Source organism: Seriola aureovittata, chromosome 4, assembly GCF_021018895.1.
Source record: "Seriola aureovittata isolate HTS-2021-v1 ecotype China chromosome 4, ASM2101889v1, whole genome shotgun sequence".
NCBI classification, from domain to species: Eukaryota; Metazoa; Chordata; class Actinopteri; order Carangiformes; family Carangidae; genus Seriola; species Seriola aureovittata.
Window position 1 is genome coordinate 20,230,788 of NC_079367.1, and position 22,562 is coordinate 20,253,349.

General features: G+C 39.4%; 1 protein-coding gene across 6 annotated transcripts in view; it reads left to right on the plus strand.

Moving 5' to 3' along the window:
* Positions 1-20,893, plus strand: part of ncam1b (neural cell adhesion molecule 1b) — a 74,775-nt gene extending 53,882 nt beyond the window's left edge. For 2 of the 6 annotated variants that reach the window (XM_056373682.1, XM_056373681.1), the window contains 10 exons: positions 78-265; positions 723-819; positions 2,798-2,968; positions 3,569-3,697; positions 8,046-8,170; positions 8,779-8,959; positions 11,244-11,442; positions 14,395-14,511; positions 15,265-16,386; positions 18,831-20,893. In XM_056373682.1, coding sequence (XP_056229657.1) covers positions 78-265; positions 723-819; positions 2,798-2,968; positions 3,569-3,697; positions 8,046-8,170; positions 8,779-8,959; positions 11,244-11,442; positions 14,395-14,511; positions 15,265-16,386; positions 18,831-18,951 — 2,450 coding nt within the window. In that variant the 3' untranslated portion in view covers positions 18,952-20,893. Of the gene's footprint in view, positions 1-77; positions 266-722; positions 820-2,797; positions 2,969-3,568; positions 3,698-8,045; positions 8,171-8,778; positions 8,960-9,911; positions 10,939-11,243; positions 11,443-14,394; positions 14,512-15,264; positions 16,405-18,830 lie in introns of those variants that run through there. The other 4 variants (XM_056373686.1, XM_056373685.1, XM_056373683.1 and 1 more) reach the window with 3 other exon arrangements.
* The last annotated feature ends 1,669 nt before the right edge of the window (positions 20,894-22,562 follow it).

Here is a 22,562-nt window from a genome sequence, read left to right on the forward strand (position 1 = left end):
CTATACTCAGGCACTATTAAAACCACAAAGTCTAAAATGTTTTGGCAGAAAGTTTCTAGTGTATTTTTGTTTCCTAGATGCCCCTAAGATACAAGGTGCAGTGGCAGTGTATACCTGGGAGGGAAATCCGGTGAATATCAGCTGTGAGGTGATGGCTCATCCCAATGATGTATCTATTGTTTGGCTGAGAGATGGACTGCAGCTCCCCAACTCAAACACCACCAACATCAAGATCTTCAGAACTCCATCAGCCAGCTACCTGCAGGTACACACACGACAAACCACAATTTACTCTCTATAAATGTACACATATACAGTCCTTCAACATGTATATACACACACACACACACACACACACACACACACACACACACACACACACACACACACACACACACACACACACACACACACACACACACACACACACACACACACACACACACACACACACACACACACACACACACACACACACACGTCATCAAGATTTCATGACCATAGACTTGAAGTGAAGGGTTTTCTTTCAACTCCATTCTGTAAAAAAATCAGATGAATAATTCAGCAGCAGGAGAGCTCACAGCAACAAATAAAAATAGGCTACTCTAATGGACAAACAAAAAGGTCACCTTCAGAGTGTTTGACACACAAGTTTGTTCATCTGTTTTGGTACACTGCCCTTCATCTATTTGCTGCTTTCTTTTTTTATTTTCCTCCTCTAGATAACCCCCGAGTCTGAAAATGACTTTGGGAGCTATAACTGCACCGCCTCTAATGAGATGGGCACAGAGTCCAAGGAGTTCCTGCTCATTCAGGCCGGTCAGTGATGATACTGCGATTCAAAGTCTGTCTTTATTTTGCATTTTCATGTTTGTGTCCGTTTTTCCAGCATTATCAAAATTTTAAGTATTGATGACAGGAAGAAGTCTTATGTAGGATGTACATATTCCATAATTGCTTGAAGGGGACATATTATGCTCATCTCCAGCCCTATATTTTTCTATATTTCTCCTGCCAAGAGGAGCGCACCGCCTCATCCTCTTTCTGTTATGGACATTCTGAAAGCAAACTGTACATAATTGATTGTAAATGGTAACTTCTCAAATCCATCGGTACATGCTCAAGCTTAGAGTGGACAGTATGTTTATCCACAGCATATAAAAATGTTTACATATATGCTCCCGTTAACGTGTGGGAAATGTGCTAAAATGCCGACTGAAATAGAATGCTGTCAGGAAACACCAAAGCCTTGTTAGTAAAATGTCATTCTGCTGTCGTCTTTATAGTAAACCTGCACCATCGGTTATTTCTAAACAAAGGGAATTTGTGTTTGCGCCAAAAAAAAAACAGAGTCTACACGATGACAGATGGCGACAGGCTATGACTAATCAAACTCTTCCTGCCCTTTGCTTTAACTGTCTTTGTGCGAGGGCGTGCCAAATTATTATGCAAATGTGTTACATAGTGACGTAGACAAGTTATGGAAGAAAAGCCTGGAATACAAACAAGGCAATTCAGCCACATGAGGAGCAGTGTTTTCTGCGGGAGAGAATAAATCCCTTTGCCGACTTTGGGCTTTGTAACTTAACAGACCTTTTACATTCACAAAAGCTATATAAACACATTCAAGAAAAGGGAAAAGCAACTTTAAAACCTTGTGTGTTAGGGATAAATAATCAGTAGTCAAGGTAAATTTAATTGTAGCACACAAATTAAATTGTGAGTAATACAAAAGGTTTTTTCTGGCCCTAGGCTTTAGGAGACGATTTTTCACCCATATTCAAAACACATTAGACCAAAACATCTACCACAATGTGGGATTACACAGAGCGGTGTTTGTTTAAATAGATGATAAACTTAGATGAAAAGGCAATGTAACCAACGTGAGATAATTTAACATTACTTCCCTCTGGTTGTTTAGACAATAAAGCGGATCTGAGCTTTTCAGTTTGTGCAGTGCAGAAATGTAAAACCATACATATTATTGTGCACACTCAGAATTTTACTCTTATTTAGATAAACAACATTTTTATCAAAGTTACTTTTTGTGACACGAGCTCACCACCAGCAGATAGCATAGACTGGATATTCACCAGCACATTAGACAAATGGAACAGAGAGCAGAGTGATCGTGCCAATGTTAAGCCACAATCTCAAGTAAACGAAAAGCGATTCAATACACAACTGTCTTCCCACCAGCGTGTGTGAATTTCAGCCACTAGTGCTTGGATATCGAATACAGGAGAATGTGGTGGTAGGTGAACTAAAATAAGACTATCTGCTCTTCTGATCATCTGATTAAACTTGCCTAATATGAATGTAAATAATGACTGGTCAATTAATTGTGTTCACCAGAAATCTGATATTTTCTATACAAAATTAAGTTTGTCTCTCAACTTCATTTTATTTTCTTCAGTACCAAATGCTTGCAATTTTGGGATACTTGAGTTACAGTGTTCTGTTATTTTCTTTCTGCAGTTATCATCATTTAAGGCTGATGTTGGATCAGCTGTTACATCAGTTTGTCATAGGGACATTTAAATGTTTTTCCCACCTTCAATTTTTTTTTTATGAAATAATGTCAAAGATATGCAACATTCAGTGCCAGGGAAATGGCATTACTGTCATAAATCATAGATGTCTTACTAAGATGAAGCAGTATTACATGTAATTTGGAGCTATTAGGAGCTGTGAGCTCATTCTGTAAGTGCAATGGAACAATGGAGTCTGACAGTATTGGTGTGGTGCAATCTAACAGGTTTTGTTGTAATCGCACTGCATTTCCTCCCTTTACCAGAGGTGCCATCAGCACCATCCATCAGTGAGGTGAGGCCCTTCTCCACCACAGCACAGATCCAGTTTGAGGAGCCTGAGTCCACTGGAGGTGTTCCTGTGCAAAAATACAAAGTGGAGTGGAGGACGCAGCACAGGGGCAGCTGGGTGCACAGGGTATTTGAGGTCGAAGATGGTAAGAACACAAATTGAAACTAATTTTCACATAATGCATAACACTGGAACACTGCATTAATTGCATTAATTATTTCAATTATTATATTTTGATAAATTCATGTGATTTTGTGATGTTTGCTATATGGACATAAATATCAATATTGTCTTAAAAATGTCTTTAAAAGCATGTAGCTACATTCATTGAATGAAAGGAAGTTTTCCCTTAGCACTTGTTACACAGAAGAGAAAAAATGAATGAAAATCATGAGATAGGATTAAGCAATAAATGATATTATTTAACAATGAAACAGGCAAGATTAACAATATGTGCAAAGACATCCCCAAAAATTCTTTAAACATGGTAACTGAGAAACAGCTTTCAGTTAGATCTGCTTCCGTGTATGTCTGGTTTTAGACCTTTTAGACCGTCGCTAAATAGATTTATCTGTTGTTTAAACATTGTTGGAATGAAATGAGAATTGCTCTAATCACTGTGTACTTGTGATGTAATTAATTATGCATGTATTGTTGGAACAGGGGATGTGTTTGTTTTACTGCTAATCAAAATTATCAAGGTGTTCTCAGCAGGGATTGCACTGCCTCTGATATATTGTAACAGGCTCCATCAGTGAGGTGACTATCACAGGCCTGAAGCCAGAGACCAGCTACGAAGTGAAGTTGTCAGCCATCAACGGCAAGGGTGAAGGTGAAAGCACTCCAGCTGAGTTCTTCAAGACAGAGCCTGTTCGTAAGTGGCGCAAGTTGCACACTTTACAGCTCACTATAGAGCTTCTATCAGACCTTTTTGACCTCTGTCAACACAAAAACATTACCTGAGGTCCCTCTCTCTTGGAGTAAGAAGTGCTTGTCTGTCCCATTACTGATCTAAAATCTCATTGAAGAGAAGAGTTTTTCAGCTGCTGCACAGCAAGACACAAGTCAGACTATTTGGACAGTGTCACAAAAGCTTCCAACAGAGTCTTTTCAGTCTAAAGTCTGTCCTCTTCCAAGTTTTTTGTTTGTGTAGGAGTAAAACTGACAACAGGAACTAACTCACTTGTGGGGGATCTAAATTTAAGTTTCGCTGACCTCCTTGTTTTGCTTACTTAGTTTTTCCATGGAGGGACATGGAAATCTAAGAATTAAGGGAACATTTTTATTGTCCAAGTGGCTTATCGCCATCTTGCTATTTTACACATGAAATTGCTCTCTGATTTCATCACATAGATCACACTTGGATCTAATCGCACAATCATTTAAAATCCACAGTTTTACAGTCCTTTATTAGGCTCATTATGGACTTGCAGACTATGAATTAGAATGTGAAACAGCAAGTTATTCCTTGGTTCTTTAAATACCAGCCTTGTGGTGAGTCTTTAACTCATTATTTAGTTTTTAGCCCCCTCTGTTGGTTGGGGATGAATGTTTTGGGACGAGAAACAGCTATCTGTTGGATTCACATTGATTGTGCCGGTTGACTCATAATTGATCCCGTTTTTGTTCCTAATTGTCTGCATGCTGCTCATCTCCACATACTTTCACTTTATAATTTTAATCATCAATTTTTTTTATCCATTTGCCATCATCTGTCTGTTGTATCCATCAGGCCACACTTACAAAAGTAAGTGATTCATCTCTTTTTGTTGAGCTCTCAGTTGAACTTGAACCTTTAATGTGCTAGGTGTTTTAATTCTGTTCAGTATACCTTTGCATTAGTATATTTGTAGAGCATTATCTTACCCGTTTCAGTTTTGCTTTAGATCTGTATGTCCTCACCCTGTTTCTCTGTTGTTTGACACCTACAGTACGTCTTAACTGTTCCAAGAGATTCCTGATGAGATGTTTAACACACACTTATATGACAAGATCAAAATTAAACCCATGGCAAAGACAATAAGTAAACGCTTGTTAAAATTCAAAGTGCTTGTTTAATGACTAAAATTTGAGGACTAAGACGGCAGGCACAGGGCAAATCATTTAGGGTTTTTAACATTTTTAATAGCAATTTATTACTCTAAACAAACATTTTTTGATGTCTATTAATAATTAAAGACCAATTAGGGTATCTGGAATAAATTAGCTGGAATAAATCCTTGAAATATAAGAATGTTTGACTTCATGCTGTTGAACCAGTGTATTAAAGCAGCCTTTGTGTTTTATGCGTGCCTCCTCTGCCTCATTCCAACCTTATATGCGGCAGTCATTTAATAAAATGTTTTGTTTCCTCCTCTTTTTTGGTATAGTCTGCCAGAAATGAGTCTTAGTAAACTCTTCAGTGAAGTGTTATTACAGAGACTCAGGTAGTCATTTGTGCAGACAGCTGATTCTTATTGCCTGATATCTTCTCTTTTATGTCCCTAGACGGCATTTTTCATTTTTTCGCTGAAGACACAGGTTTGTTCTGTAGTGAGGATAATAGAAGATTAGTTTTTACTGCTGTAGCTGTTTCGTTCCCTACAGGATAGCCCCATCACCCTGATCATCCTCAACTCCTCTGTCTGTAGATTTTATTTATTTTACCCACATCGCATGACATAGCAGCAGAGTTATCCAAATATGAATATTAATATAATTTTGATTAGCAGCTTTTGAATTAATTGGCTTAATGACAGTATCATGAATTAATGCTCTAATCTCTGCATTTCAAAAGCCTTACATTTCCCCTCTGGCTCCTGCTATTTGGTGTAATTTGGGAATGTTTACATTTGGATTAGGCCCATCAGCATTGATTAATCAGTTGCCTTGCAAATTATGAAGCCTGTTAAGTCAAGAGAATAAAGCTAAAGATGTCTATTGCACTTTTCACATTGAGAACCCAAACAGAGGATTGTCTGTGCTCAGTTGTTGTGTATACCAGTATGACTATGTTGTTGTCTTTCTGTTTTAGTTTTGTCTCTGGCTAATTTAAGTTTTGTTGTCCTCTACCTGTGTCTAAGTTGTGCTGTATGTCTTTTATGTCCCTCTTCAACCACTCACATGTGCATTTCATGTGACTTATTTGACTTGCATGGTGCTGATGATCCCGTCCTCTCAGCAGAAGGTAACTTAAAGTTGCAGATTTTTGAAAGAAGATTCCTAACTGTAACCGGAGAATCCCACAATTAAACAACACATTAATTGCTTCTATGCAATCATGTAACACATGTCTACCTCTGTCCGATTAATCAAGTCATGTAGACATTTGCCTCAGCAGGATAAATGGGGGAGAGCCAGAGCTGTCGTCACAGTAATATATAACAGTCAAGAGTGCTTAATATCAGCATCACTTGGATGGTTTTGATAGCCCACTACCTGAGGGATGGTACACCTCCTCCTTATAGGGTATTTCACTATAAATCAGGTATGTAATAAACACTTTCCTCTGATTACAAGAGAATCATAATCAGTGTCCTCACACCTTCCCACAAACTATGGCTCCTTCCAGCCATTTGCTCTGGTTCTCAATCAACAGCTATCAGTAATCCTGCTCAGTGCTACCATATACAATATATCTTCCACATTGTTCATCATCAAGCTTTGTCTGAATACCATCACTAGAGGCTAAATCCACTAACATGGACTGCTGAATTTATCAGGGTTTTGAAAGCAAGAAATAATACTAGTCTGAATACAAACACCTCACGTCTTTCTTGTTGTCTATTAGTAAGTAAAACTTAATTTTAGAACTTCAATGCTTGGTCATTTAGTTATGACTCAAGTTTTGTTGTGATTTATCTACAGGAAACTAGGAGACATCCATGAATTAGTCCACTTAAAGTTTTTGTAAACGATCGTCACCGTCTGTCAGTAAACACACAAGAAGCACAACTGAAGGAAGTTACCTTATGTATACTAACGCCAACAAAAAACATCAACCTCCAACCATTAGCCACGCTAGCATTACTGTGATATGCTACAGCAATGCTAGCAGTAAGCCGGCTAGAAATGGCAACATTTGCCGAATAATATTGGTCATAGCAAGTTAGCTGCTGTAGCCGTCACTAATGAAAACACACGTGACACTAAGTAGCCATCAAGTTGCTTACACAAGCAGAAGAAAAAAGCCGGTACTGACCACGATTTGAGCCAGTAGTCCTCATGTCCAGTCCGCCTGTGTCCTGGTTTTATTTCTTTTCTTTGTCGGAGGCCTTTTAGCTGAAATACTCGTTACATTAGAGGAGTCAAATCTGGAAGGTACTTTCACCTGCACGCGGTGTACCGCACTGTGCTATCCCACCTGTGGGCGGAGCTTGTGTCTTTTGGGGAGGGTCAACTGTTTAACAGGAGGGACTCACATGCACTAATATGTGCGCGTACATGCACTAACATGCACACGCACACCCTGTCAGACCTGTTACCAGTAGGAAGCAGAGAAACTCAGTTTAAAACACAGTAGAGGGTGTGTGACTTTGTTCTCTGCTCAGGACGCTATTACTCCATTATATCTTTACATAGAAAATAATTGTTTGCTTCTATATTGTTGTTTAAAATCTTATTTTCTGAACCTTTATGACAAAAACAGCCAAATTTGAAAATGTATTGTTGTTAGTTATATATTTAAGTATTTAATACATAACACTAATTGTGGAAATTAGTCCTATGAGTTGAAAGACAAAACATTGCTTAGTGTATCTGACTTGTACCCAGTAGTTATCTTTACAGTTAAACCTATTTCTAATTCTATGAACCGCAATTGTACATAAACATTTCAGTCAGTGATAAATAACCCTTTACCCTGAAGCCTTGTTTGACACTGGGGGAATGTCAGTCTGTAATTTTTGTTCCAATTGAATGTCACTCAGCAACTGGGACTGAATCAGATAAGCATGTGGCTGTGTGTCACTCGGTAATTAGTCAGACTTGAGACATACCATCTTGAGGCAAGTGATTAAGGAGGACAAGTGACCTTAAAGGACAACAACAAAGAGAGCGGCCAGTTTCAGACTTTAGACTTTCTTCAAATTTCTAATTAAGTTTTTTTTTTTTCCTCCCATTGTGTAATTTTAAAGGTGGACTGACAGAACTCCCTCATGCTTCTTCTAAGAAAAATAACACGTCTCTGCTTTTTTTTAAATGAGCCTTTAAAAAACCTCTGCATTGCTCTTGTGTGCCTGTAGGGAATCCCAATCCTCCGAAGCTTGAAGGAATACTTCAACCCAAAGGCAACTCCCTCAAAATCAGCTGGATCAAGCAAGACGACGGTGGCTCACCCATCTTACATTATCTCATCCGCTATAAACCAGTGAGTATGGTGATTAGAGGTTATGGTTATTAGGTCTATGTGAACTACTTTGATAATCATATTCATAATTCTTTAAGCAAAATGCCAAACATTCTCTCAAATATCCTCTCAACAATTAATCAGTTGATCAAGAACTTAAATGGCAGACTAATTATAAATTAAAATAATGAAAGTTAGTTGCAGCCCTAAAGACTTTTATGCTCATGCCTTCGTGTCAATGCATATGGAACTGAAACGATTGCTGATAAATTGATTAGATGATTGCCATTAAATGAATCTGAAACTATTGATTCATCAATTAAGCCTGTTTTGAAGCAAAAATGACAAACATTTTGATGTTTCAAGCTTCTCATATGTGAGGATTCTTTGCTTTTCCTTGTCTTACATCATAATAAATTGTAAATCCTTGGGTTTGCAGTTGGTTGGACCAAAGAAGGACATCACTGTGGGCTTGAAAATATCAACTTGAGTAATAGTGGACATTTTTCACTATTTCCTGATGTTTTATGGACCAAATGATTGATCAATTATTCTGAAAAAAATAAACTGTAGGTTAATTGATACTGTAAACGAATGCACATACTGAATATCTATCTGTGTGTCCTCAGATACAAGCGTCAGAGTGGAAACCAGAAATCCGACTGCCCAGCGGCAGCGAGTATGTGGTTCTCAGTGGGTTGGAGTGGGATACAGAGTACAATGTCTATGTGGTGGCAGAGAATCAGAAGGGCAAGTCGCAGCCAGCAACCATGTCCTTCAGGACGTCCACAGAGCCAGATGCCATCCCAGGTACCCTCCCTCAATTCATTCGCACTAAACTGGAACTAAACTGCCAGAAAACTGAGGAGCCAAACTCAAAGCTCGAAACCAGAGCGTCACATTCTATTTTTAACTCTGAAAGGTGAATGACAACTAAATAAATCTACAGAAAAAAATAGATTTCCTGGACAGCAGTGAGCCAGAAATGATTTTCCGGCTGAATTTTCTCACTTTAAAGTTTTGACAGCCCTTGCTAAATGAGCTTGAGTTTGCGCTCACAGAACTGGGACAGGCACTTTCCACAGAGGATGAAATGATTTCCTCTCAGTGATTGTAGTTTTTCTTTAGCTTTGTTTACTATTAAAATAGAAGCTAGAGTGGATAGTTTGTCCCTTTGTAGAGGCAGCCTTCAAATTGACCCTTGATAACCACTGATTAACTCAGCTTCAGGAGAGGGTTTTTTACTAACCGTACAAAAACGACACAGTCTGTTAGATTCCCTTTAGGTGCTAGACAGTCGAGCGCTTCGCTGAAACATCGCAACTCGCACCATTATATCTTCCTTTCACTTCTTTTCTAATTCATTTTCCAATCTAAAGCATTTCCCACTCACCCACCACTGAGTCACCTTCGAGTCAACATGTAGTTTTCCCCTTTGTGCTGTGCTTTTGCTTTGATGTGTTGCTGTTTTTTTCTCCCTTGATACAATTTTTTCCACCTTTGGTTTTCAGACCTGACACATTTTCACTTTCTCTCTTCCTCTGTTTTCCCCACCCTTCTCTTTTTTTCCTCTTTGTTTCCCTTCATTCCCTCCCCTGTACTCGTCCTTTATTCTCTTTCCCTTTCTCTCTCTATCCCCTCTCTCAATGTTCCTGCTCTCTTGCCTGGTCCTGGACATTGGTGTGATGGACCACGTGAACATTTTCGTCCTGACCTGTGTGCATTTTGGTGTGGTCGGGGTTGTGCTGTCCTCCCCCCTCAGCCACTCAGGGCTGCTCATCTGTGACATGCACTTTGGTATCACTCATCTTGTCCCTCATCACTGTACTTCTGCTCTCTTAGTTTTTGTTGGGAAAGCACATCATAACAGTAGCGGAGAGGTTGCCTTTTCTCTGGCCTGGCTGTCTCTCTGGACGCTTTCACTCCTTAAAACAGACTTTGTCCGTGACAGACTTGTCTCTGTTATGGGTGAGAAAAGGGTGCTGTGTAGCTTGAGAACAGACCAGACAGACATGCTGTACCAAAGGCAGTGGAAAACCTCCGCCTCCCACAGATTCACTCTGCTCAACATTAGCACAGCTAGTCATCAGTACTAGACAACAGAGGAGTGCCAGTTTACAGTAATGATCAATAGTGGAATTGAAATGAGGTTATTTTAAAAATAGATAAAACAGAGTAAAGGCTGAGTGCTGGACATATCCGTTTACATAAACACTGTTCTATATTCTTTAATCGCTCACAAAATTTTGCATATGTACTGTAAGGGTTTGTAACATTAACGTTTACATTATTAAAAACAGAATCGTCTAACTAAATATGTTTGTAATAATAATGGCACCGTTGATAAGCTGTACACAGAAGTATCATAAGGGAAACTGTTATTTTTGTGCTGATTACTAAGACAAATGTCCAGATATTTCTCATGCATGTAATGTGTATCAAATGTCATTCAAAAATACCTGTTTTTATACATTTATAATTGGAGGGTGCTTGACTCAGCTGTATTTAATTCACTAGCAGACCTTGTTTACATGTTAATTATTGGCATCACAAGAGTTAAATTATCTGTAAACAGAGAATATTTTAGAGTTGACACTCTGCAGTCTTCTGCTAGAATTAAAATGGACTTTACATAAATGGTGATGATGCCTCACAGGTTTTTGTGTTATCTGGAAAAAGCCTCACGTCCATTTTGTCCACAAAATGTCCTGCATGTCTGGGTAACTAGCAACACAGTGTAAGCTTTGGTTTGCTCTTCTTTCTAATACCAAATAAATGGGTTGAATATATATTTCTTATGTTTTTGTTTTTTCTAAAGACAGTCTAACCCATTTGCATATAAATTCCTCAACAAGCTCCATATTTAAAACGAAGTTTTATAAATAATTGAACACAAGTCAGACAGCAGAGTCTACACAAACATCATACTGCTTCTAAATTTATGCTGAGACAACTAGAACCTATCATTGCTCATTGCAGGTGAGTTGTTTCTGTGTTATGGAAGTATTTGCGGTTACAGTAGCATGGTTGTTTCTATAAAACTGTCACGCTGCAGTTGTTCAGCGCTCTCCCTCTCTTGTCTCATGTCTGGCAGATTTGGGTGATGAGGCAGCGCTCTCCATGGGCATCATGATCTGGGCAGGGATCCTTGTTGTGGTATTTGTACTCCTGCTGCTGGCTGTGGATGTCACCTGTTACTTTGTCAACAAATGTGGCCTCATCATGTGCCTCTGTGGCAAATCAGGCACAGGGACCAAAGGACACAACCTGGAGGAGGGCAAGGCAGCTTTCATGTGAGTATTAGAGACAGAGTACATGCACTTCAACAATCATTTAAAAAGTGACCCTGGGCAAGATCAACATTAAGGTCCAGCTATACTGTAGGATCCAGTTTTCTTTTCCAACCTTCATTTATGCATTTTATTTTCACAAACTGGCAACATAGATGTTTTTAAAGTTGCTCTCATCAGTGTTTTTATGCATCTTTCAGATGACTTTTGTTTTTACAGCCCGCTTTTGTTGGTGATCACTATCATTTCCTGTGGCAATAGACAGTTGTTTTCAGCAAAACAGCTCTAATAAACACTACCTGCCCAGCACCAAACGGCAGCCAGATAAAGTTAGAGGCTAGCAGATGTATAAAGTGGAGCATTTAACAGTCAAATGACAGATTCAAAATGTTTCAAGTCTGTATTAAAACAATAGTTAGGTGCCCTCATGAACATTGACACAGGGTTTTGCTTGCTGTGATCATTCTCCCTGTTCATACCAGCCATTGGGATATTCCTCCCTACTGCAATTTAAATGTAAATTACGGAGACAAAATTCACCAGTCCCCTTTCCATGTAAAAATATATTCCAAAGTTCTGGCTTCAACCATCTGAGTTAGACATATCAAGTGGACATCTTCCAAAGTTCTTTGTTCTTGTCAGTACAAATTTCCTAATTTTCTTACCATCACCACTGTAGCTCAGCAAGAAAACACTGTGCAAACACACCCCAACAACTGGAACTTTGGAAGACACGTATAAGCTTCGGATAAATATTTGTATACATTTTTGCACAAAAACTGCAGCTTTTCCCCCATCACTTACACTAAAAGCTCTTTAGGGAGGGATCTTTTAAAGGCCAGTATGAACAGGAGGAATAATTAGCGAGCTAAAACTTAAAGTTCATATGGGCATTCGGCATTTGTCTTTAGACAGACTTGGAAAAAACAGTGTGAATCTATCCTTTAAAGAACCACATATTTCCCTCAGGAGTTGGAATAATCTAAAACAGGTCTTTAAGTAGAGTGAATATTGTAACATTATTTAAACTCTGCATTAACATATGAACTAGATATCCTCTCTGGATAAGGAGAAACATGTCTTAATGCAAGTTGTAAATGCACGCAGAGTCTATTGTTAACAGCATAAGGTTGGATAAGCAGCAGCAATATAATGATATCTAAGCCAAGTATGAATGCAATCTGTATATTGTGACTCCAATAAGAAACTAGTGAAAATGTGTCAGGTCTGAACAATAGTTATGCGATGGGATATTTGTGTTAAACTGTCATAATTAGCGTATGAATTGAATGAGTTGTGGCCAAAAACATGTTTTGTGAGGTCAAAGCGACCTTGACCTTTGACCATCAAATTCTAATCAGTTTATCCTTGAGTCCAAGTGAAGATCTGTATCAAATTGAAGAAATTCCCTCAAGGTGTTACTGAGATATTGTTCATGAGAATGGGACGGACTATACAGACAACCTGAAAACATAATGCCTTCGGCTCTGGCTGTTGCTGGTGCAGAGGCATAAAAAAATGTGCCCAGCAAGTTGAATTATCATCTAACTGTGCTTTTTACCTCCCTTCAAGCAAGGCCGGCAAAAGCTACTAGTAATAGCAGTAGCTAGCAAGTCTTCCCTCATGAAGAAAGGTGATTTAAAAATGATTGATGTCCATCCAGGACATTGTTTGTTGCCCAAAAGCCCAATTTGCTAATATGCATACTGAGATCCGACCATAATCGAGATAATAAGAACGCTAATTAATACCAGGTGTAAATTCAAAGCCGTGTGGATCTAATGTCATTATGCAGTATAATGTATTGAGATACACATCACATATTACACTACATGCTAATGTTGCTCTCTGTCTGCTGGTTGTGTAAACATAGGCCGTTTTCTAACTAGTTCACCATATCAACTTTATATGATAATATGTTTTGTTTGGAGCTTGTTCTGCTGCCCCCAAGTGGCCAAAATCAATAAATTAAATATGACCATATATGATACTCTTAACACTATTTTGAGTAATAAATCTGTGATTTTAAAAGTATTCCAGACGTTCTTTAGATCAAGTTCTAATTTATCTTTTTGTTGTTTATACCTCATCTACTGCACTTGTACTTTGGTGACTTCCTACTTTTCCCAAAAAGCCTTTCAAGGACTGACATTTAAGATGATTAAGAGTTTTAGCTGAAGGTTTTACGTTTAGGCTGATGGAGCAAGAGATAAATGGGGAAGATTTTTCCATTAGGAAAAACTGAAGAGTTGTGCCTCAGGAGCAAAATAATCATGTCTTGTGATGGTCCACTCAGTCAGTATCTAAAGGAACAGGGAAAATACACAAATCAATAACATGGGCCATTAAATGAGATGAAGTTTTTAGAGTGGTTTTCTCCTTCAATGAAAATATGAAGGATGCTGGGTTTAAGTGAGGCATTGAACTAATACACTTGTGCACAATAACGCAGTTTCGAATCAATTTGAGTGGGAAGTTGCATTGTGTATCGATTTGTGCTACATTTCATGCTGCCAGTTTCTCTAAAATACAGCCATATGGACTACTTCATGTGTCAGCCGATCAAATATTCAGACTGTGATTGGGTTGAAGATAATCCATTTGGCCTGTATACATAAAGAGCTCTTATATGTAGGGCTTCAACTTATGATGATTTTTATTACAAGTTAATCTCAATTAATCATTCATCTCTCAAATGTCAAAAAATTGTGAAAGAAGGCCAATCGCGACTTTCATGAGTCTAAGGTGACGTCTTCAGATGCCTTGTTTTGTCCACCCGGCAGTCCATTTAGCTTATTGTGATATATGATAATAAATCCTCCCATATTAGACGCAGAAACCTGAAACATGGCAGAATTGTTTTCACTATTTTTGTTTGATAAATGAATGAGTTGATTATAATATAATTATAATAAGTCGCCATCTTACCAAGATGTACATCTTTCCGTCCTACAGAAAAGATGAGTCCAAAGAGCCGATTGTGGAAGTCAGAACAGAGGACGAGTGCACAGCCAATCATAACGCAGCAGGACCTACAGAACCCAATGAAACTACACCTCTCACAGAGCCAGAGTGAGTAAAAGCTGACATACAGCACATAGCCTTTTTACTGCTCAAGTCTTTTTAGCTGTTGTACATTGCACTCCACTTCAAAGAATAATTACGTTATTCAACAGGACATTTGACCCTTGAAATTTTCAGAAAAGTTGAGGTCATTCTTGAGTGGAGTCCACTGAACTGTGTTGCTTTTCTGTTTTTATTCCCTTTCAGAGGCATTACTGCACTTTGTGTTTCTTCTCCAGCCTTTGGAGATTTTCTCTCTCATTATTAACAAGGTTGAAGCAATACCAGTTAAAGACACTGAAAGGCTTTTGTCCTCTTGAGTGTGGTCAACTCATATGAAGTCATTTGACAACCTCAGCAGCCATCTCTCATATCAGCAGTCTGGAAAAATTAGATTACACAGTATGACATTGTCACTGGTACTGTTTAACCCTTATAGGTGGTTCTGCGTGGTGCTGTAGTTTTCTGCAGGAAGACTGGTGCTTTTTTAGTACATTAGTTTTCCTAGTCGGTGTACTATGTGTTGGTGTGTGTATGGGATGTATCCTTTAATGTCCACTCACAGCATGACGCCCTCTTTTTCTTTGTTTCTTTTTCTCACTAGGCTTAATAGCTGCTGTTTTTTAGTTGCTTTGTCTATGTTTGTGTGAATTTGTAAAGCCAACTAAATCCTCTGCATGCTCTCGTCCGGGCCACCCTTCCTCTGTCACAGTCACCCTGGTGTCTAGTCTGTGTGTCTCTGTTCTCTCCCTGCTCTCTCAGGCTGGCGGCTTTCACTGCTGCTCTGGCACTGGAAACCCTCTCCTCCGTAGCCACCAACTCTGACACAGCCACTGCAACAATTGACCCCGCTCAGGACAGCCCCTCTAGCGAGACCACTACCCTCACTTGTAGCCTGTCTACCCCGGCCAACGACCCCTCACCCACCCCCATCCTGGCCCCGGCCCCTACTCCAGAGTCGAACGCGACCCCACCGACTCCCCTCCTCTCTACGTCTGCCGTCGAGGCTAAAATGGCCCCCTTAGTAGAACAAAGAGGAAACAACACCCCAGAAGAAAAAGAGAAAAAAATCACTCCTCCTTGTACACCTGAACGGACTAAAGCTCAAAAATCTGGGACACCGATACCACCGAAGCGTCGACACTCTCCCAAACTTGCCGCTCTGAATGCTAAAGGTAGCCCCTCTGTATCTCCACTTGCTGCGTCTTCCTCATCGTCCTCTCCTACTCTCGACACCAAGAAACCTGCTCCAAGCCCGCCGGTCGCCAAGCTTCCCATGCAGCCACACGCTGTAGCCTTAGACACCAAAACACCAGCACAAACTGCCTCCATTCGAGCAACCACTGCCCCTCCAAAACCAGACACTGATTCAAATACCACTGCCCCAGACTCCAGTGGTCGTAGCCTTACTGCCTTTGACACTAACAAACCTACTGACCAAACAATTGATAATAACATACCCACTGCCAAAGATGCTGTTACTAGCTCTCCTTCAGTGATCCACAGTGCTCTTAAAGTCCTGGATGCTGAAGAACCTGCTCCTCTAGTTACAGACATCTTCTCTGCTCTTCCTGTTACTGCCATTTCTTCTGCTCCTGCCCCCCCCAGTCAAGAGGCACTGGTCTCGAATGATCTCCTCACAGCGGTGTCGGACACATATGACTTACTAACCCCCGACGTGGCACCCAGAAGTGCTAATTTAGAGTTAGAGCTGACAAACGGGACCGAGAGACCCTCCCTGCCCTCGACAGACCTTATTAGTTTAGACAGCCCGCCCTCTGCCCCCTCTCTGCCCAACGGAGACGGAGCAGACCTCCCCCCCTCAGGCCCAGTTCTGGAGGCATCAGAGACTCTGGCCAAGACCGCTCCTCCTGTCAACGATGAGTACGGCTCCCTCTAGAGGTTTATCTCTGTGTGTGTGTGTGTGTGTGTGTGTGTGTGTGTGGGGGTGTGTGTGTGTGTGTGTGTGTGTGCGAGTGTAATTTGTATGCCCATTCATTCACCACCGCATCTTGCCATTGACCACACAATATGAAATATTGTAATGGTAAACTGTGGTAATGACATTGGGATAAGTATCAGTGAGATGTTGTGGATAGAGGAGTGATATAATGGTTTTGTTTTTTATGCTTGTGTGTGACAGTTCTCCATTGTGGGGTCTCTACTGTTGCAACATTCACCACAAGAATAGTTGAGCCCCTTTCAGACATGCAGCTCGTTACATAAATGTGATGGCAATTTTACACGTCGATCTCATGTCTTGAGAAGTCCCTGAATCAATTTTACAGAAAAAGTCACAATGGCAATCTTCTTAGTTTGAAGCTCACCTCGTACGATTTCTGTAAAGCTTCCAACATGACAGTCTGAACTAAATATGCGCCAGATTGAAGTACAGGCTACAGCAGCACAAGGTAAAATGTCTTTCAGCCTTCTGAAGAGCGTTGTAAGAAATGTATCACTTCAAGGATAAAGCTGGTGTTATTCTGTATTTTTCTTACTGTCAACAAATCCCATGAAAAGACCAAAACCAACACGGAGTTGATCCTACTAACAGGTTCTGTCTGTGGAGTCAGAACCTGATGTTTTCTTGTTCCTCTACGCCAAAGAGCTCCATTGTTGTCTGAAAAGCTTTAAAAACAAATAAGCCACATCATTGCACTGGGTGACATGTTCCTTCATTACAATGTATGTGGGTACTGTAGTTTATTTGGAGTGAACCCCACATTCACTGTTCTGCTGCTGTTTAAAACTACAATATCCAGCTATTTTAGGAGATTAAGTCTTTTTTTTTTTTGATGAAACTATATATTTGTGAGCCATTTTTCACAGTAAGTGGGAAGTATTGAGACATGATACATTGTCATGTCTGATATTTATCAGAATGATACATTGGTTTGGGCCTTTTGGACAATAAGAAAAATATGGAATAACACCAGACTTATCCTTTAAATTATCTTTAAAAAAAACACTGTGAGTAACTCAATGTTGAATTGTTGTGGAGATTCTTCTAATATCAGATTGGTTTCTGAAAATTAGTTGATTTACAAAAAAAAATCAGCTATTTTGATAATTGACTGTCATTTTTTCAGAATAAATTATTAAACATTATGTATTTCCAGCTTTTCACTTTAATGGATCCAGTTTTGCTTTGTCTTATTCTACAATAAACTGAATATTTTTAGGTTTTTGAAGTATTAAGGGAAAACAAGCAAGTTTATGACATCACTTCAATTAATCATGATTTGAAGCCCTAAAAGTGTTTTTTTTAAAAACCCTCTTAGAACAACAATAATCAGACCTGCAGTCTCCCTCTCTGTATATTCTTTAATTCTATAATTATAAATATCCAGAAAAACAACCACTTTATGTGAGCAAATGGAAATAAAATGAGTGTCTCGACTTTATGTCTTCTCATTCTGTGTTTGGGCATTGTCAGACATTAAAAAATAGGTATTAATGATGAAATTAATGAGAGAATTTAGTAGGGGGTTGAGTTTAAGAAGAGGGGACGAGTGCTTACAGTGGCTATTAATTAAGTCTTCAACAGCAAAACAAGTTGTTAAAATCAATCACCTACAGAAAACATTCTTTACTTTTTAACTAAGCAGTTCCACCACTCCCTCTCGTGCGCCACATGCCAAATATCGCACAAGCATTGTGGCTCGTTCCATAACAGTCCTGTCAAATCTGAATAAAGCTGTAACACCTACAGTACATATGTAAGCCATCACTTTAACAGACAGATGAATCCAGCAATGTCTCATATTCCATGTCTGAAATGGGCCTTATTTTAATGACAAAACATTTCGTCTCAGGCAGTAACTCTCTGCCTCTGAGTGTTGCCTAAATCCTCAGCAGCTCTGCAGCTCTACTACAGAGAACAGAGGCTAGCCGTGGTGTTTTCCTGCTCTGAGCTGCAAAAGAGAGGAGAGGCGCTGCGGGCAGGATCTAGAAACTGTGCCTCACTGCTTTAACACGAACATGGATATCACAACCGCAAGCCCAGGGCTCATTGATTGTCCTATCACAGTCTCTTTGAGGTAGAACTAAACTGATCAATACAAAGTATTTGCTACACAGTTTAGGAATGAATTATATGGGTATGTCATTATCTGTTTAATTTTATCTGTCTGTTATCAAGGTGGTGAAGAAATATGTAAGAAGACGTCTGAATACATAATGTCTTCTTACATATTGGGTGAAGATGTCATTGAGAATAAATGGTTAAACTTGTGTTTAACTAAAGTGTTTGTTTGCTGAGAATTCTTTGTGTTCTTGCCAAAGATGATCAGATTTGTAATTTTGAAATTCTCCTTTTTCCACTGCAGGAAGATTTTTTCTGATGAGAAAGTCAAACTGGAGGAGGCCGAATTATCAAACGCCCTGACGGAGATCGCTGCAGAACACAACAGTATCATACAGACAAAAAGCACCGAGAGCAAAGCATGATGGGCCAGGGAAACCCCAGCCCAGTCCAAAACATTTTGCAGCAGCAACAAGCAAGAAACACTGCAGGAGTTTTGATTTCCAGTGCCCTTAACTACATATTCAAAACACACGTGTCGATTGGTTAGAGCGCACTTTGACTGTGCTTTCATTTCTGCTTTCATTCATGAAATGTTTACTACACCCAAGGAGTTTATCTTTAGGTCATAAGAGATTTGTTTTATTTTTTTATTCTTGTTTTATTTAAACCAGTCAGGATGATTTAGAAAATCTCTTATTATAATGGTTGCTTGGTAAATATATGAAATTAGACTCTACTTTCTATTGTGCTAACAGTTTAAATTGCGACTGCACACAGGTATTGGATTACTATGAGAAATGTAAAAAAAAAAACTAGAAATTATTTTTGTTATTTTCATGTTCTACTGCTCAAATGTAAAACTGTTTGCATTTTTTTTTTGTTTGACTCTTAATTTGTAGACTAGACTCATTAAATAGCTTGTTCTGCATGTCTGACCTGCAAGTGGTTGTACAGTTTTGTTTACAAGGTTTATTGTTTCACTCTGTCTGTTACAGGGATGTTCCATCTCTCACAGATTTACTGGCATTGATTAAACATAGGCCCGAGTTCAATGTTTGGATTAAAACCATATTTGCTATGGTTTTAAAAATACAGGATTAACCCACAGCACGCTGCAGGGGGAAAGAGACTCAGAGAATCCCACAACACATCGACTGTGCTTCATCAGATCAGATTTGGCCCATTTTATGATCAGATTTATTCAGACTGTCACTGCTGTACAACAGTGGTAGTTAAAAATATTCATTAATAAAATGTGTTTGATTAAAAAAGGCAACTCATTGAACACAAACATTCACAGAAAGACAAAAAACGCAGAACTGCTGATTCTCAGCCAAGGGTGGAAGAACCGTGAATCAAGTGATCAAATGTCTTATGATCTTGAGCTAAATATACGGCACATTTGTTTGGGGGGCAACAACTACGATAGCTATCACTTCTTCCTCACATTAAAGCAGATCAATGGTCTGGCTTCGTGCTTTGAGTTGTGCTTTTGAAGCAAAAAATAAATAAAAACCCTCAAAAGCATTTTTGTACTATTTAAAAACTACAAAGATTTCTTTTCCATTCCTGCCTGCAAGCTTGTGCACTGTGCCTGTGTGTCAGTAGATTGTCTTGTCATCAGTTTCTATGATAATCTGCATAGCTTTGTCGTGAGAGATTTAGCCTTTTCTTTTTATTTAATATATTGTATTATTAGAATAAAAGTACGATAAATGGACTAATGTGGTCATTATAACACGTGTAGTGTATAAAACTGTCCGTCTCTGGTCACAGCACTATATATTGCCAGCTATAGTGAAGGGAGGTGTTTTGAGCCTTGGCATGAATTCAGTCGGTTCTTTATAACGTATAACTACAAGGCAGATAGACGTGCCCATGTTTGTTTGGGGCAAATAGTTCTCATATTGATTTAATGAGTGTTAGCCTTTGGGGCTTGTTCTGGCATAAATACACATTATTTTCATTTCTCTCCCCCAGGTGTTATTCAAGTGTTCTGTAATGTGGTCTTTGAATTTCTTTATTTTTTCTATTTTTTTCTCAGTTTTTGTCTTTTTTGTATAAAAATCACTCACCAAGAGCGGCTGCTTGACAAGTTCAGGAAGCAGGGTGGTCCACCTGAAGCAGAGGATCAAACTTTTTGTAAAAGCTTTAGATAATAGATGTAATGTCAAGAGAACCGAACAAATACTAACAAAAAACAAGCTTTACCCACCTTGTACTCCACTGCTGTTACCAGACCACCTTGCTCCCTCGTCTCTGGACGCTCCTTTTGGTTTTATTGGGTCAAACTCAGAAAATATCTGTTGTGTACAGTCTGAGTGCTAACCCATTTACAAAATAAAAAATGGTTTCCGAATCTAATTTTGTCCTGGCCCATTTTGTCATTAGATTCAATTACTTTCCCCCACTTTTTTCACACTGTGTCCTGTCTCACATTCAGAGCGTGTAGTAACATATTTTGGACACTAGATGGCAGTAAATATCTGTTTTGAGATTACCTTTTTGTTTTCGCCATGTCATGGACACAGGACTATTTACAGAAAGGTTACAGTGCAAACAGGTTGTCTTGGGGCTGGAAGTTCCCCGGGCTACTTGTTCAGAAAGATGGGGAACAAATAAACACATGTTACATAATACATGTTTGTGTAGGAGTAAAGTTAATACTTCCAGGCTAGGATGTCAAAATACTATGTACCAGTGAGGGCTTGATATTTTCAGCTGTGGTAACCCCCCCCCCCCAAATCAGTCCCTCTAATGTGACATGAACCCGCAAACCGGTGCCGTGTCAACAAAGTGTAAACAACCACAGCGGCCAGCACTGACCCGGCACGGCATCCTGTTTCAGCCACCACACTGACCGACTGTCCCTTTTGCCCCACTTCATTTTTCTCTTGAGTCCTGTTAAACACAAACTGGTGTCATCTATATGCCCGCTGCCTGAATCAGTTTCTGCTTCTTATTTCAGGGCAACAGACTGGTCCTCACCATTATAGCCGACTGTGGTTCAGATGCCCTGTAGATGTCTCTGATTGCAGCCTTGATGGAGAGACGAGGAGCAGAGGGCGATCATTTAGAACCGTGACGTCTCCCCGTTGGTGATTTGCAGCCAGTCAAGTCTGCAGCAGCCAGCCACGAGGATACAGGAACTTAGGTGATGTGGCCTTCAAAGTAAAAGGGTAGACATGAACAGGAGAGGTGAATGGCTTTACACTACAAGGGTTGTATGAAACTGTGGGTATTGTTTAAGTATTAATTTTCGTCTACAGCTGTAGCTACAATTGAGGTAACGCCTCTGTAATTTTCTGAAAATTGTAGTTTTATGAGTTTATTCTTTTACGATAGAAGTATTCAGTTCGCTCATTTAAGTAGCAGTAAACATTTTAAAGTGAAAAGAGGTAAATGCAACCACTGGAGCAAACAAACATTGTTAATGCATCGTTTCTTACTTTTTATTTCCTGAATTTAAAAAATAGGAAAAATTAAATCATGACTGTGATGTGCAAAAGTTTGGGGAAACCTACTAATTGGCACTTAGTAACCCCTGTTGTTGTTTTTTTTGGCAGACATCGCAGCTTGCAGAAGTTCTTTGTAGCACTAAATGTCTATCTAGTCTTGATCGATTAATTTTCACCCACTTTTTCTTCCAGATCACTTCAAGTTCAGAGATATTTTGGGCCATCTTGCACACACAGCATGTTTATGCTCTACCCACCGATTTCCAGTCATGTTTGGGTCAGGGGACTGCGAGGGAAATCTCATAAGCTTCAGGTTGTGTTTTTGAAGTAGTTCAAGGTGGATTTTGAAGTCTGTCCTGAAGTAGAAGCCAACCTCTTTTCACTCTCACTTTCTTGACTGACTGCAGGACAGTTGAATCCAAATTTACTGATATTTACTGGAGTCCATTCTTCCCTCTATCCATGCAGTGTTTCCTGTGCCACTGGCAGCTACACAACCCCAATGAATAATATTTCCACCCCAGTGCCTAACAGTTGCCAAAGGGGGGGTTACTAAGTACTGACTTAGAAGGGTT